Consider the following 14739-nt stretch of genomic DNA (forward strand, 5'->3'; position numbering starts at 1 on the left):
GTAATGATGGGCTTCCACAGTTCTTTTTAGAAATATTTTTAAAGCCATTTATAATTAACATTGTCACAAATTATTTACAGAAGTGCGAGCGATTTATAAAATTCAATAGAAACCTCTCAACAGGAAGATTTTAAAACTTAAGTGAAATCTATGAAACATACGCAGCGGTAATGTGGTAACTTTTTATTCATTTACCTACTTTCAAAAACCTTCGCATACTGGAGTTGCATGGTTGATTTAAGAAGGTAGTGTAGAAATTAAGATTTGTAAATATCGGTGTGAGCTATGATGGGATTTAAGATTAAATAATTTCTACGAACTGTGCGCATTTGAAAGTTGAGGAAGCAGGGCAATGTAGGGAGCTTAACTGCAAACGTGGTGGGTGATTGTCGAACAATATTAGCTTGTCGACACGGCTGACTTGATGCGTCGCTCTAGGGCGCAGCGAGGGTTCCAGTCGGCCGAGTTTCCGACTACCATCAGCTGCTTATCTGCCGGCCATATTGTATTTCATAGGTCACGGACCGAACTTAGCCGAGTTACTCCGAGTGGCTGCACATTGTCAGGCGCTAGACATAAGTATCGATAGCTATGCAGTGCACTTCAATTATCGATTGCTTCCTGTTTGTTTACTTCGGAATATTTGGGAACTTTAAACGAAGGTACCGAGATATTTTGGTTATAACAAATGTTATAAATCAAAGTGTTGGGTGATAAATGGATGGAGCGGCCAATTGTAAGCTCACTTTCACCAAATCATTCCACAACATCTCGATCTGTATCAGAAGACACTGGTGACAGTTTACGCCTTGAAGAGAGAAGTCATCCAGTTAAGCGTGTAGGTGAAGATAGACCTGTCTCACGGCGTGGAATTGCTTCCCGACTGGTAATTTGTAAATCTAGGTTATGTTAGATTGTGCAAAAATATCTGACAAGCTCATTTATCTCGCAATTGCAAAAAGAAAAAAAATCTAATACCGTTCACAACAGCTTTGATGATTTATTTTCACAAGCAACAAGAAATTTCCAAGTAGACCTACAGATTGAATGCTTGAACATTTTAGTTTTTAAAAATAATGACCTCTGATTTCACTCAAGTGAAGTGATTTCACTAAATGCAGATCAGTATTGATAGAACTCAAGTAAGAATTATCAGTACTGGTACATAAAGTTGTTATTATTGACCTGTACAGATATTATAAAGAAAGGAATAGAATTAAGAAATTTAGAACATATATATGCATTTCCCAGATATAGCTGGGAAGTGATGTGGATGTGGAAATTTTCTCATGGAACTGGAATGTTTATCATAGGAGGGGGAGTATTCATACTGGTGAAAGAAGAATGAACATAAAATTCCTGTTTTTTTTTTTCCTACTATTTGCTTTATGTTGCACCGACACAGATAGGTCTTATGGCGACGATGGAACAGGAAAGGCCTAGGAATGGGGAGTGGCCGTGGTGTTAATTAAGGTACAGCCCCAGCATTTGCCAGGTGTGAAAATGGGAAACCACGGAAAACCATCTTCAGGGCTGCCGACAGTGGGATTCGAACCCACTATCTCCCGGGTGCGTGTTCACAGCTATGCGCCCGTAACCACACAGCCAACTTGCCCGGTGAATTCCAGGTGTAAAGCTCACCTATAAAGGTAATAGGCGGTTTGATGTTTCTCGTAACGGTGGTGCTGACGCTCTTGCGGATTTACTTGATAATATATTAGCTGTGTGCTAAACGATACACAAAGGAGCATTATTGTAGCATGACAGGAAGCATGACCAACAAATGGTAAATAAATTAATCTGAAAAGGATACGGTAACTGAGTCAGAAAGTGATGGAACCAACTAGAAGGAAGAATAATCTGGTAAAACCAGATGAGCTCTATAGAGAAAATGAAGTGATATAGGTGGCATAAGTGATCACAAAACTCTTTTTTGTCATAGTTAACAATAAATGCAATACAAAAGAAGGCTATAAAAGTAGGAGTTTTTTTTTTTTTGCTAGTGGCTTTACGTCGCACCGACACAGGTAGATGTTATGGCGACGATGGGATAGGAAAGGCCTAGGAGTTGGAAGGAAGCGGCCGTGGCCTTAATTAAGGTACAGCCTCAGCATTTGCCTGGTGTGAAAATGGGAAACTAGGGAAAACCATCTTCAGAGCTGCCGACAGTGGGATTCGAACCCACTATCTCTCAGATGCAAACTCACAGCCACGCGCCTCTAACCGCACGGCTAACTCGCCCGGTATAGGACTGTTAGGCAGTACCATAATTGTTGATAGAAAGGCATGAGAGAGTTTTTAAAAAGTAATTACAATTGGTGGGAAATGGTATGTAGCCTAAAAATATAGGCCTAAATAGCTTATGGGATAGTAAGGTGGTAAGGAGTGGTAAAGACCCAATAAGTTATATCCGTCGTCATCATCATCATCATCATCATCACCATCATCACCATCATTTTAATTTCCCCTTTTACAACTGACACCAGGTGGGGACAAATATGGTTCCTCTCCACTGTGTTGTATCTCTCCACCATTCCCCATCCAACACTGTGTTCCAGTCCATGTTCCGTTGTCCTCTGCTGTTCTTCACAGAGTCCATCCATCGTAATCTTGCTCTTCCTCGTCCTCTCTTCCCTGTCATCTGTCTTTCCAGTGCTTGTCTTGAAAGTCTTTTCTCCGTCATCCATGCCACATCTCCAAACCATCTCAATTTGTTCTGTTCCAGTGTGTTATTTAGATTTTGCACATATAGCTCTTTCATGGTAGAAATACTGCTCGTGCTCACACCTTAGTAGCATTATTAGGAAGTAGAATTTAAGCAAATCATAAATGGAATTCCTTTCAGAGGAGAGATGTGTTCATTGCGATGTCCTGGAACTCACCATCCCGCCCCAAAAACCACATTTACTTTTATAACCTAAGAAGAGGAGTACTAACTATTGTCCATTGCTAAACTATAAACTTGCATTCCTATTGGCCAGCATAAAGTTGCATGCGACGTCATTCACGTCAATCATAATAACTAGATTGTATTACCAACCCCGGCAGAATAAAAACACAAAGAAACAGGACATATAAAAGAAACAATGCTGAATACAGGATATGAATGATTTTATATCAAATTTACCTCAATGCAGAGGAGGGTACAATGCTGCAGCGGCGGTAAGGAATTCAAGCACTTTCTGTTCTAAGCAGAAGGAGCTCTTGAACAGGGAACTAGAGGCCTAACACAGCTTTGTGGCAGCTTTGATCTGGGTGCTTACATCCCCAGACCCCTTTTGCTTATTTCCCAATCACTGGTCTTGTCCATTCCTACCCTAACCTATCCGTACCAGTTGTTTTGTATACCCCTACCCTAACCAATCCAGACCAGTGATCTTGTCCAGGCCAATCAGTCAGTCAATACTGATCTGCATTTAGGGCAGTCGCCCAGGTGGCAGATTCCCTATCTGTTGTTTTCATAGCCTTTTCTTAAATGATTTCGGTGACATTGGAAATTTATTGAATATCTCTTTTGGTAAGTTATTCCAATCCCTAACACCCCTTCCTATAAATGAATATTTGCCCCAATTTGTCCTCTTGTATTCCAACTTTATCTTCATATTGTGATCTTTCCTACTTTTAAAGACACCACTCAAACTTATTCGTCTACTAATGTCATTCCACGCCATTTCTGCACTGACAGCTCGGAACATACCACTCAGTCGAGCAACTCGTCTCCTTTCTCCCAGTTCTTCCCAGCCCAATGGTGTTTACAGGAAACTAGAGGCCTAACACCGCTTTGTGGTGGCTCTAGCCTGGGGGTTTATGCTCCCAGACTCCCTTTGTTTTAGTTCTTAACTAGAGATGTTGGCAGCCTTGTCGACTGGCCCGACCATGTCATCCGCGAGAAAGCAGCAAGAAGTAAAGAAAAGACAGTCACTGCGCGCAGAGCCAAGGCACTAATAAGTTATTGGTGAGCACATGCGGTAGTCATATATCTTAATTTTTTCAATCTATCCCTTTTTGTCTTTTGTACCACACTCCTGAGGAATTTTATTTCAGCTGCCTGTACTCCACTCTCATCTGTCTGAGTCATTGCCCAGTTTTTTGCTTCATATGTCATTGAATATAATATTTCCCAGATAATGTAATAGGAGCTGAGTCATGGCTGGGAAGTGATATTATATCTTTATAGTATATCGTTATTCCATATTAGTCTCTATACCTGGGCACTCCCCAGTTGTATCCGTCTACTAATTTCCATATCCAGTCTTCCATTTTCTGTTGGTTCACTTCCCAAGTATTTGAAGTGTTCTACTATTTCCAGCTCCTTGTTTCCAATTTTGATAATTTATTTTCTTTTTGTTTACTTCCTTTTTACTTCCTTCCTTTTAAGAAGGAAGCTGGGATTGTTGTATCATTGTTAGATCGGATCAGCCTGTCCAGACTGAGGTGGTTTGGACATTGAGGATGGAGCCAACAAGGACAGCATATGTTAACTTGGAGCGACATGTGGCAGGGAAATGGATGGTGGGAAGACCAAGAACCCACTGGATGGACATCGTTAAGATGGACATTGCAGATCGGGGAATACTGTACGGAACTGGAGGGTGTATCGTAGAGATAGGATAGGTATGGTTGGAGGGGGAGTATTCATTCTTGTGAAAGAAGAATTTGTAAGCTACGAAAAAGTTAAAGACGACAAGCACGAAATTCTAGGGTTAAGGCTCATTTCTGAAGATAATAGGCAACTAGATGTCTTTGGAGTGATGCTGATTCAGAATTATTTGATAAGATAATCAGCTATGTGGGAAACGATAAGGAAAGGAACGTGATCGTAGCGGGTGATCTCAATTTACCAAATGTCAATTGGGAGGGTAATGCGAATGACAGGAAGCATGACCAACAAATGGCAAATAAGTTAATATGGGAAGGGCACCTGATTCAGAAAGTGATGAAACCAACTAGAGGGAAGAATATTCTGGATGTGGTGCTGGTAAAACCCGATGAGCTCTATAGAGAAACCAAAGTAATAGATAGTATTAGTGATCACGTAGCTGTTTTTGTGGTAATTCAAAATAAATGTGAAAGAAAGGAAGAGATTAATATTAGGACTGTTAGGCAGTACCATATGGTTGATAAAACAGGCATGAGGGAGTTTTTAATAAGTAACTATGATCGGTGGAAAATGCTAAATAAAAATGTAAACAGACTCTGGGACGGGTTTAAAGCAATTGTTGAGGAATGTGAAAATAGGTTTGTACCTACAAAGGTGGTAAGGAATGGTAAAGATCCACTATATTATAACAGGGAAATAAAGAGACTAAGAAGGAGGTGCAGGTTGGAAATAAATAGAGTTAGACATGGCTGTGGAAGTAAGGAGAAATTGAAGGAACTTACTAGAAAATTGAATCTAGCAAAGAAGTCAGCTAAGGATAACATGATGGCAAGCATAATTGGTGGCCACACTAATTTTAGTGAAACATGGAAGAGTATGTATAGGTACTTTAAGGCAGAAACAGGTTCCAAGAAGGACATTCTAGGAATAATTAATGAACAAGGGGAGTGTGTATGCGAGGATCTTCAAAAGGCAGAAGTATTCAGTCAGCAGTATGTAAAGATTGTTGGTTACAAGGATAATGTCCAGATAGAGGAGGTGACTAATACTAAAGAAGTATTAAAATTTACCTATGACAGCAATGACATTTACAGTAAGATACAAAAGTTGAAAACTAGAAAAGCAGCTGGAATTGATAAAGTTTCGGGGGATATACTAAAGGCAATGGGTTGGGATATAGTACCATATCTGAAGTACTGTCCGCACACTTTATCTTGATGCATTTGTGTACGGGGTGAGGAGTAAGGAGCGAGCTGTCCCGGTGTCGATAGTGCTGCCTGGTGCTGCCAACTGAATGAAAATGAAATCTGAATTGAATCGAGAATATGATCTATCGATATGAAATTTCTAAACCGTTATCATCTTAAGCCAACAACTATGTCACATACACATTATATAACATTATAAAACATATCTCTCGATGCGAATCTTGTTCCTAGCATGAATTCTATACTTTGACTTTGATGTGTAAACAACAACAGTACTAGTACGTAAAGTTTACGCCAGATGTCGCACAATGATGCTTAAGCGATTCATAGTTTGTGTTGCAAAGGTTGCCAGTATGAATCTCGAAGATCGCCGAGGTCGACCGATTCAGCACTAGGATGTAAATGCACCAAGATAAAGTGTGCGCACAGTACTTGTTTGATTTTTGTTTGCATGAAGGAACTTTACCAAATGAATGGAGAGTTGCAATAGTAGCCCCTGTATATAAAGGAAAGGGTGATAGACATAAAGCTGAAAATTACAGGCCAGTCAGTGTGACATGTGTTGTATGTAAGCTTTGGGAAAGCATTCTTTCTGATTATATAAGACATGTTTGCAAAATTAATAAATGGTTTGATAGAAGGCAGTTTGGATTTAGGAAAGGTTATTCCACTGAAGCCCAACTTGTAGGATTCCAGCAAGATATAGCAGATATCCTGGATTCAGGAGGTCAATTGGACTGTATTGCGATTGACTTATCTAAGGCATTTGATAGGGTAGATCATGGGAGACTACTGGCAACAATGAGTGCAATTGGACTTGACAAAAGAGTGACTGAATGTTGGCTCTGTTTCTAGAAAGTAGAACTCAGAGAATTAGAGTTGGTGAGGCTTTATCTGTCCCTGTAAAAATTAAGAGGAGAATTCCTCAAGGCAGTATTATTGGACCTTTATGTTTTCTTATATATATCAATGATATGTGTAAATTATTTTTTTTTTTGCTAGTTGCTTTTACGTCGCACCGACACAGATAGGTCTTATGGCGACGGTGGTACAGGCAAGGGCTGGGAGTGGGAAGGAAGCGGCCGTGGCCTTAATTAAGGTACAGCCCCAGCATTTGCCTGGTGTGAAAATGGGAAACCACGGAAAACCATCTTCAGGGCTGCCGACAGTAGGGTTCGAACCTACTATCTCTCGAATACTGGATACTGGCCGCACTTAAGCGACTGCAGCTATCAAGCTCGGTGATATGTGTAAAGAAGTGGAATCAGAGATAAGGCTTTTCGCAGATGATGTTATTCTGTACAGAGTAATAAATAAATTACAAGATTGTGAGCAACTGCAAAGTGACCTCGATAATGTTGTGAGATGAACCATAGACAATGGTATGATGATAAATGGGGATAAAAGTCAGGTTGTGAGTTTCACAAATAGGAAAAGTCCTCTGTTTTAATTACTGCGTTGATGGGGTGAAAGTTCCCTTTGGGGATCATTGTAAATACCTAGGTATTAATATAAGGAAAGATCTTCATTGGGGTAATCACATAAATGGGATTGTAAATAAAGGGTACAGATCTCTGCACATGGTTATGAGTAGGGCCCGGATGTTGATGACATGTCATCTTTTTACTGAGCTGTCTAAAACAATGCTGAAGCAGATACAAACTCCGGCCGGGTTACCCCGTCTTCAAATATGCCATTTTTATTTTGCATCTTTTTGCATTTTTTTGCTATTTTTCCATTTTAAGAGCATTTTTTAAAGTTTGGTAGATTTTTTGGCACATATTTTAGAGAAATCAGCCTTTTAAGGTCATTTTTTCCCGATTTAGTCATGTCACAGCTTTATATGAGGCAGTTACGTCTCTCAGAGTTAAGAACAAGCTAGTAGTTGATACAGGATAATTTAAAATATTGAAATAAAATATTTCAGTATTGCTATTAGTAGTAAAATATATATCTTGGATGCAGAAGGTTATGGGGGGTAGGTATGCAGATACTCTTGTTTTCGTCGCAAACCAGTTATTAGCGGAATGGAATGTTACCTGTTCTGTTGACCAAGGACAGCAGTGGCGGGGTAGAAAGGGGAAGGGTTTGTTAAATTCTTGTCTCAGTTCGGCATAATTCACGACGACGGCTTTCAAAATGCCTAAAATAAAACCGAGTGTGTCAGTGCATTTAAAACAACTAGTAACTGAATTTGGTGACAATGTGTTTTCCACCGATGGAAGCATATTGTTTTGCAAATTGTGTGGAACTAAAGTAGCTGCTGAAAGAAGATTTACTGTAACGCAACATATTGGTCGCGATAAACACATTCGTGCTCTTCAGCGTGTTTCAAATAAACCTGCAACTCAGCGCTTACTGCCTTCAGTTGCTTCAAATTCCAGCAAGTCCTCACAGTTCAGTAAAGAATTGTGTGATGTATTTGTATCTGCAAACATTCCGCTGTATAAACTCAACAGCCCGAAATTACGTGGATTTTTGGAAAAACATACGAATCAAGAAATACCAGACGAATCAACTTTACGTAAGAATTATTTGCCGCAGTGTTACGAAGACACATTAAACAAAATAAGATGTGAAACTCGCGGGAAGAAAATATGGGTGTCAATCGACGAAACTTCAGATGCTATGGGGCGTTATATAGGCAACGTTGTGATCGGAACTTTAGAAGTGCATACACCAGGTGAAATATTTTTATTGACTACCGAAGTGTTAGAAAAGACCAATTATTCTACCATATCAAAACTGTTTGACAGTGCTATGTTTCTCCTGTGGACTGAGGGCATCAAACATGACGATGTACTTTTATTTTTAACTGATGCTGCACTGTATATGGTACGAGCAGCTAATTCATTGATGACACTCTATTCTAAAATGGTCCATGTTACGTGCCTTGCCCATGGACTGCACAGAGTTTGTGAAGAAGTAAGGGCTCTTTACCCCAGTGTAGACAGGCTTATAGCGAACGTTAAGAAGGTTTTCTTAAAAGCACCCTCGCGAGTCGCACGTTTCAGAGCTGAAGCTCCAGACATTGCATTACCTCCACAACCTATAATAACACGCTGGGGCATGTGGTTAAATGTGTGTATGTATTAATGTGAAAACTTCAAGTTAGTAAAGGAAATAGTGCAGAGTTTTGACAGTGAAGAAGCTGCAGCATTAAAAATTGCCCAGGACATGCTGTCTGAACCAAACATTGAAGGTAGTTTGGCATTCATAAAATCAAATTTCGCCTTATTGACAGCAACAATCACATCATTGGAGAAAACGGGCGAAGAAATGGTTGATTCCATTTCCTTAATCAACCAGGTGGAAACTAGTCTTAGCAACAATCGTGGCGAAATTGCTGCGGGTATTGCATCAAAACTGAAAAAAGTGCTGGACAAAAACACCGGGTATAAAACATTATGAAAAATCTCAGGCATTCTTTCTGGTGAAAACTACTGCATGGATGGGATTGAGGAGGATTTAGCAGCAAACGACCTTCCTCACTTCAAGTACGCTCCGATCACATCAGTTGATGTTGAACGCAGCTTTTCGAGATATAAAAACTTGTTGGCTGATAACCGCAGATCATTTACATTTGACAACATCAGAATGACATTCGTAGTGCAGTGCAACTCAGACTAAAGTGAACATAAACCTTTTGTTAAGTGCTAGAAATCTATTTTGATTTACTTTTCAGTTTGAGCTTAAAGATGTCATTTTTTAAATATTGGTGAGTTTATTATTATAGTGCATTTTTCGAATTTTTAGATCATTTATTAAAGTCATTTTTAAACATTTTAAGGCCATTTTAAAAACTTTTTTACGGCATCAACATCCGGGCCCTAGTTATGAGAGTATTTAGGGGTTGTAGTAAGGATGTAAAGGAGAAAGCATATTTGTCTCTGGTGAGACCCCAACTAGAGTATGGTTCCAGTGTATGGGACCCTTACCAGGATTACTTGATTCAGGAACTGGAAAAAATCCAAAGAAAAGCAGCTCGATTTGTTCTGGGCGATTTCCGACAAAAGAGTAGCGTTACAAAAATGTTGCAAAGTTTGGGCTGGGAAGACTAAGTGGTATGTTCCGAGCTGTCAGTGGAGAGATGGCGTGGGAGGACATCAGTAGACGAATAAGTTTGGATGGTGTCTTTAAAAGTAGGAAAGATCACAAAATGAAGATAAAGTTGGAATTCAAGAGGACAAATTGGGGCAAATATTCGTTTATAGGAAGGGGAGTTAGGGATTGGAATAACTTACCAAGGGAGATGTTCAATAAATTTCCAATTTCTTTGCAATCATTTAAGAAAAGGCTAGGAAAACAACAGATAGGGAATGTGCCACCTGGGCGACTGCCCTAAATGCAGATCAGTAGTGATTGATGGATTTGATTGATTGACACTGGAGGACATTGTTGACAATAGAACGTATCTCAATAAGACAGAATGGAAGGGGCTCGCCAACAGTACCCGGGAAACTGGAACTGTAAAATGATGATGATGATGATTACTCATCACCATTGTCTTCCTCTTCATGTTGATCCTCAATCCCCATTGTTCAATCCTGCTATTCTGTACATTCAGCTGTTGTTGTACCTCCTCCTCATCTTCTCCCCAGATCAAATCATCATCTGCGATGTTATAATCTTCCTTTGCTGCCTTTACAATGTCATCCATCATCATCATGAACAGTAAAGGTGACAGCACACTCCCATCATACAGCCGCAACAGTTATCATCTTATCATATATTGCTTTTATCATTGTTATTAATTCCTTGTCATTGCTCCTGTATGTCAGGCTTTTCAAAACTTTTGTTCTAGGGATGCTGTTGCATGCGTTTTCTCGTTATTATAAGCTATAAATTTAATTTTTGTCCCGTATTTAGGTGCAGTTATCTTATGTAATATTATTTACTTAATATATTGTATTGTATTGACCCTCTTGTCAGTTTATTTCTTATAGGTAGGCCTATGCCTTTTCTCAGTCTGTAAAAGTCATTACTATATCCCTTCCATGTTCCCAGCTCTTTTCCATGATCTGTCTCAGAATGAAAATGGGTTCCACTAGGCCTATGCCTTTTCTCAGTTTGTAAAAGTCTTTACTTTATCCTTTCCATGTTCCCAGCTCTTTTCCATGATCTGTCTCAGAATGGAAAAGGGTTCCACTCTTGACCTACTTCTGAATCAAAATTGTTCCTCTTGTAATTGACTTTCCACCTTTTCTCTAATTCTTCTTTCCAGTATTGTTTCCATTATATTGGCAACATGAGAAATGATAGTGATTCTTCTTCTTATCTCTTCTCCCAATCCTCAGGCACTTTTTTTCCCTCTCTCTCCACCGGGCGAGTTGGCCGAGTGGTTAGAGGCACGCAGCTGTGAGCTTGCATCCAGGAGTTAGTGTGTTTGAATCCCACTGTTGGCAGCCCTGAAGATGGTTTTCCGTGGTTTCTCATTTTCACACCAGGCAAATGCTGGGGCTGTACCTTAATTAAGGACACGGCTGCTTCCTTCCAACTCCTAGGCCTTTCCCATCCCATCGTCACCATAAGACCTATCTGTGTCGGTGCAACGTCAAGCCACTAGCAAAAAAAAAATGTTCTCTCTCCATACACACTTGAGTATTTTTTAAGTTTACTGGAGCCTCACTGGTCCTGCAGCCTTGATCATTTCTATGGCTGCTTCACCTGTTCCCATAGCTTTTCCCATCCTCATATAATAAATCTAGCTGTTACCTGTGGTCCATCTCCGTGGCTAAATGGTTATCAATCAGGTTTACATCCTTTTCTATAAGTGTGTTGAACTGTAAAATTACTGTACTTGTAAAAATTACAAAACTTACCTAACATCTATCTAATGTATGAGGGATTGAGATACAACAAAAAGTTATAGGACCAGAGTTGTAGAACTCTCCAAATTGTTTTGTGATATGACTTACCATTTAGCCGCCAAATACCTCAAAACGAAGGTCTGCATCGTCATTAAAATTGTAACCCCTATAAGTGAAAATAAAAGTATTGAATAGGTGGATTAAATTAAAACACCTTTATTGTTGCTGAACTGTAAAATTTCAATACGGACCAAAAATGAGATTTATAACATGTAATAATTAAAATTGCCTCCATATTTTAATATTTTTCAGGGGTAAGAAGTGAAAAATTTGAAAATCTGGGAATTTTTCCGTCGGTTACAGGCTAAAAGCTATAATTTTGCCCAATTTCAATTTTCTAGCACGTCTGGCAGATTGTGCTGGCATCTTGATGTGGAGGGAGGGGGATAAAAATTAAGACTTTCAGGAAACTTTTAAGCCCATGAATCATGTAGGTCATCATCGCTTTGGAAAAATATACCCCAGAGAGTGAAAGAAATGCCTACACATGCATTCTCATGCTGAGCCCCAAATTTGTAAACTCCCCAGCCTGGCTCCCTCGGGGACATTTTGGAATTTTCAATTTTGCTATGGATTCTGAGGTCAGCTACTCTGGTAACGAGTTTTAAGTTTCTAAGATGCCTCCAAGTGCCTCATTAATTTATGTTTATTTTCAATATGGATGACAAATAAGCTTGGGCACGTTTATAAGTGCAGACCTTCATTTTGAGATTTACTGCTTCTAAATGGTACGTGATATCGACAAATGGATTATGCCATAAGATGCCTTTTTTATTGTTCTACATGGTTGTTCCTATGACATCTCATATCTCCCATATTTATTTGTTAGATCGAGTTATAAAGTTTGAATAGGGTGAAATTTGGGTACATTTTGAACATTTTACATTATTTTTCACATACTTATGTGAAAGATAGAATTATGAAATTTAGCTTGCACATTGTCATCAGTCATGTCACTGTGCATGCTGAATTTGATGACTCTATTTTTCCTATAAGGGTGCATGATATGACTTGCCATTTAGCCACCAAATACCCGAAACAAAGGTCTGTACCGTCATTAAAATTGCCTCCATATTTCAATATATTTTGGGAATAAAATGTGAAAAATTTAAACATCTTTGAATTTTTCCATTGGTTACAGGCTAAAAGCTATAATTTTGCCAAATTTCAATTTTCTAGCTTGTTTGGCAGATTGTGTCGCCATCTTGATTTGGTGGAGAGGGGTAAAAACTAGGACTTTTAGCAAAATTTTAAGCTCATGAAACCTACAGGTCATTTCCTTAGAAAAATATTCTCCAGAGGGTAAAAATACACATGCGTTCTTATGCTGAACTACAAATTTGGAAACTAGAATTTTTTATTTTTCTAGGGATTCTGAGATCATCAGCTTCTCTGGAAGAGAGTTTTAAGTTTCTAAGATGCCTCGAAGTGCCTCATTAATTCACAGCTATTTTCAAAACCAACTTCCATTTATATGTGTAGATTAACGTAACATCGCCATGCTTGACTGCTGGGCTAAGGCTGCAGATTACTCAACTACTGCAGCTGCATGTTTTGAGGTCACCATAGATTAACATAACAACGCCCTGCTTGACTGCTGGGCTAAGGCTGCAGAGAACTCAACTACTGTGGCTGCATGTTTTGAGGTCACCATACAATTAGCATTGTGCCTACCTCACACAACTTCAAGATAGACTTCCTAGAAAAAAATACTTGTGAATTTAGAAATTGAGGAGTATCTGACACATCTGTACTTTTGTCTGTTCTGTAGTAGTAGAAAAAGTACATTTACTCACAGTTTCAGAGCACTGATCATTTACACAACTTTCTAAATATTACCGTAAGTCAATGACTGATCACACACTGGGACAAAAGATCCCAGGCGTATTAGATAATTGTGTGCATAAATGATCTTTTTTACAAGTTACTTTACGTTGCACCAACACAGATGGGTCTTATGGCAATGATGGGGCAGGAAAGGGCTAGGAATGGGTAAAAAGCAGCCGTGGCCTTAATTAAGGTACAGTCCGAGCATTTGCCTGGTTTGAAAATGGGAAACCATGGAAAACCATCTTCAGGACTGCCGACAGTGGGGTTCGAACCCGCTATCTCCCAAATACTGGATACTATCTGCACTTAAGCGACTGCAGCTATCGAGCTCGGTGCATAAATTATCTATGGTTGCTTTTCTTGTTTCACTAAACACTCTCTTATTTTATTATTGTCTCTTAGTTTCTTTGTTGTTCTAGCAGTGTAACTTATGGTTACAGCTTCCTTAGAAAGCAGGGTAATTTTGTAAAGCTTGATTGTTGTCTGAGCAAGATTCTTATTGCTTTTTTATCTCTACATTCATCTCTCTCATGCTCTGAATAGTTTATTGCCCCTGAGAGCATTTCAGAATTTTGTAGTTTTTCTTCAAGTGTACAGAATATTCTACTGGTATTAACACTATGCACCCAGCCTATTTAAAACAGCATCACTCCCCTGGGCTAGCATGATTTGAACTCTTAGGAAAATAAACAATGTTCTGCCAGCTTTTGCCATGTAATTATAAAATTTTATATACGTATTCTAGAAAATTCTGTCTATCACATGAAATATGTCAACAGTCACGTCAGAACTAGCTGAGCACACTTGTTTATGAAACATTATCCCTCGGAACCACCACCAGTTGTTAATGAAAGATAATGAAATCTATTGATGAAAATAAGAAACCAACAGTGCTCTAAGGCCTGTTAAATTTAGAATTTCACTGTAGTAGTATTACTACTAACAGTGGCGCACTGGCACGCTAAAGTTTGGTAGTATTGTTAACGGTGCCCACTATTTTGTTGTAAGACCTTGAGGAGGAACAAGATTGGTCAGCTCTGCTCTGAGAATCACCAGTGTAACTATACAGATGTGATTGCTGCTCAGCGAACCAATGAGGAACAAGCCAGCCGGTTAAGGCCAGTCCCTCTCTGTCTTCTCACAGGAGGCCTCCCGGCAGTGCATGAAAGACCTAGAAATTGAAACCGAATCATTTCAAATTGAGACGACTAGAGAATTCTTTCAGGAATTA

The 14739-nt window shown here is 39.2% G+C and overlaps 1 protein-coding gene across 2 annotated transcripts in view; it reads left to right on the forward strand.

Annotated features, from left to right (window-relative positions):
* Positions 1-587: 587 nt before the first annotated feature.
* Positions 588-14739, forward strand: part of LOC136872721 (intraflagellar transport protein 74 homolog) — a 102422-nt gene continuing 88270 nt past the window's right edge. Inside the window, exon 1 of one of the 2 annotated variants that reach the window (XM_067146548.2) lies at positions 588-886. In XM_067146548.2, the coding sequence (XP_067002649.1) occupies positions 722-886 (165 nt within the window). In that variant the 5' untranslated portion in view covers positions 588-721. The remainder of the gene's footprint in view (positions 887-14739) is intronic. The other variant, XM_067146549.2, reaches the window with a different exon arrangement.

The sequence above is a fragment of the Anabrus simplex genome, chromosome 4 (genome assembly GCF_040414725.1).
Source record: "Anabrus simplex isolate iqAnaSimp1 chromosome 4, ASM4041472v1, whole genome shotgun sequence".
In the NCBI taxonomy this organism is placed as follows: domain Eukaryota; kingdom Metazoa; phylum Arthropoda; class Insecta; order Orthoptera; family Tettigoniidae; genus Anabrus; species Anabrus simplex.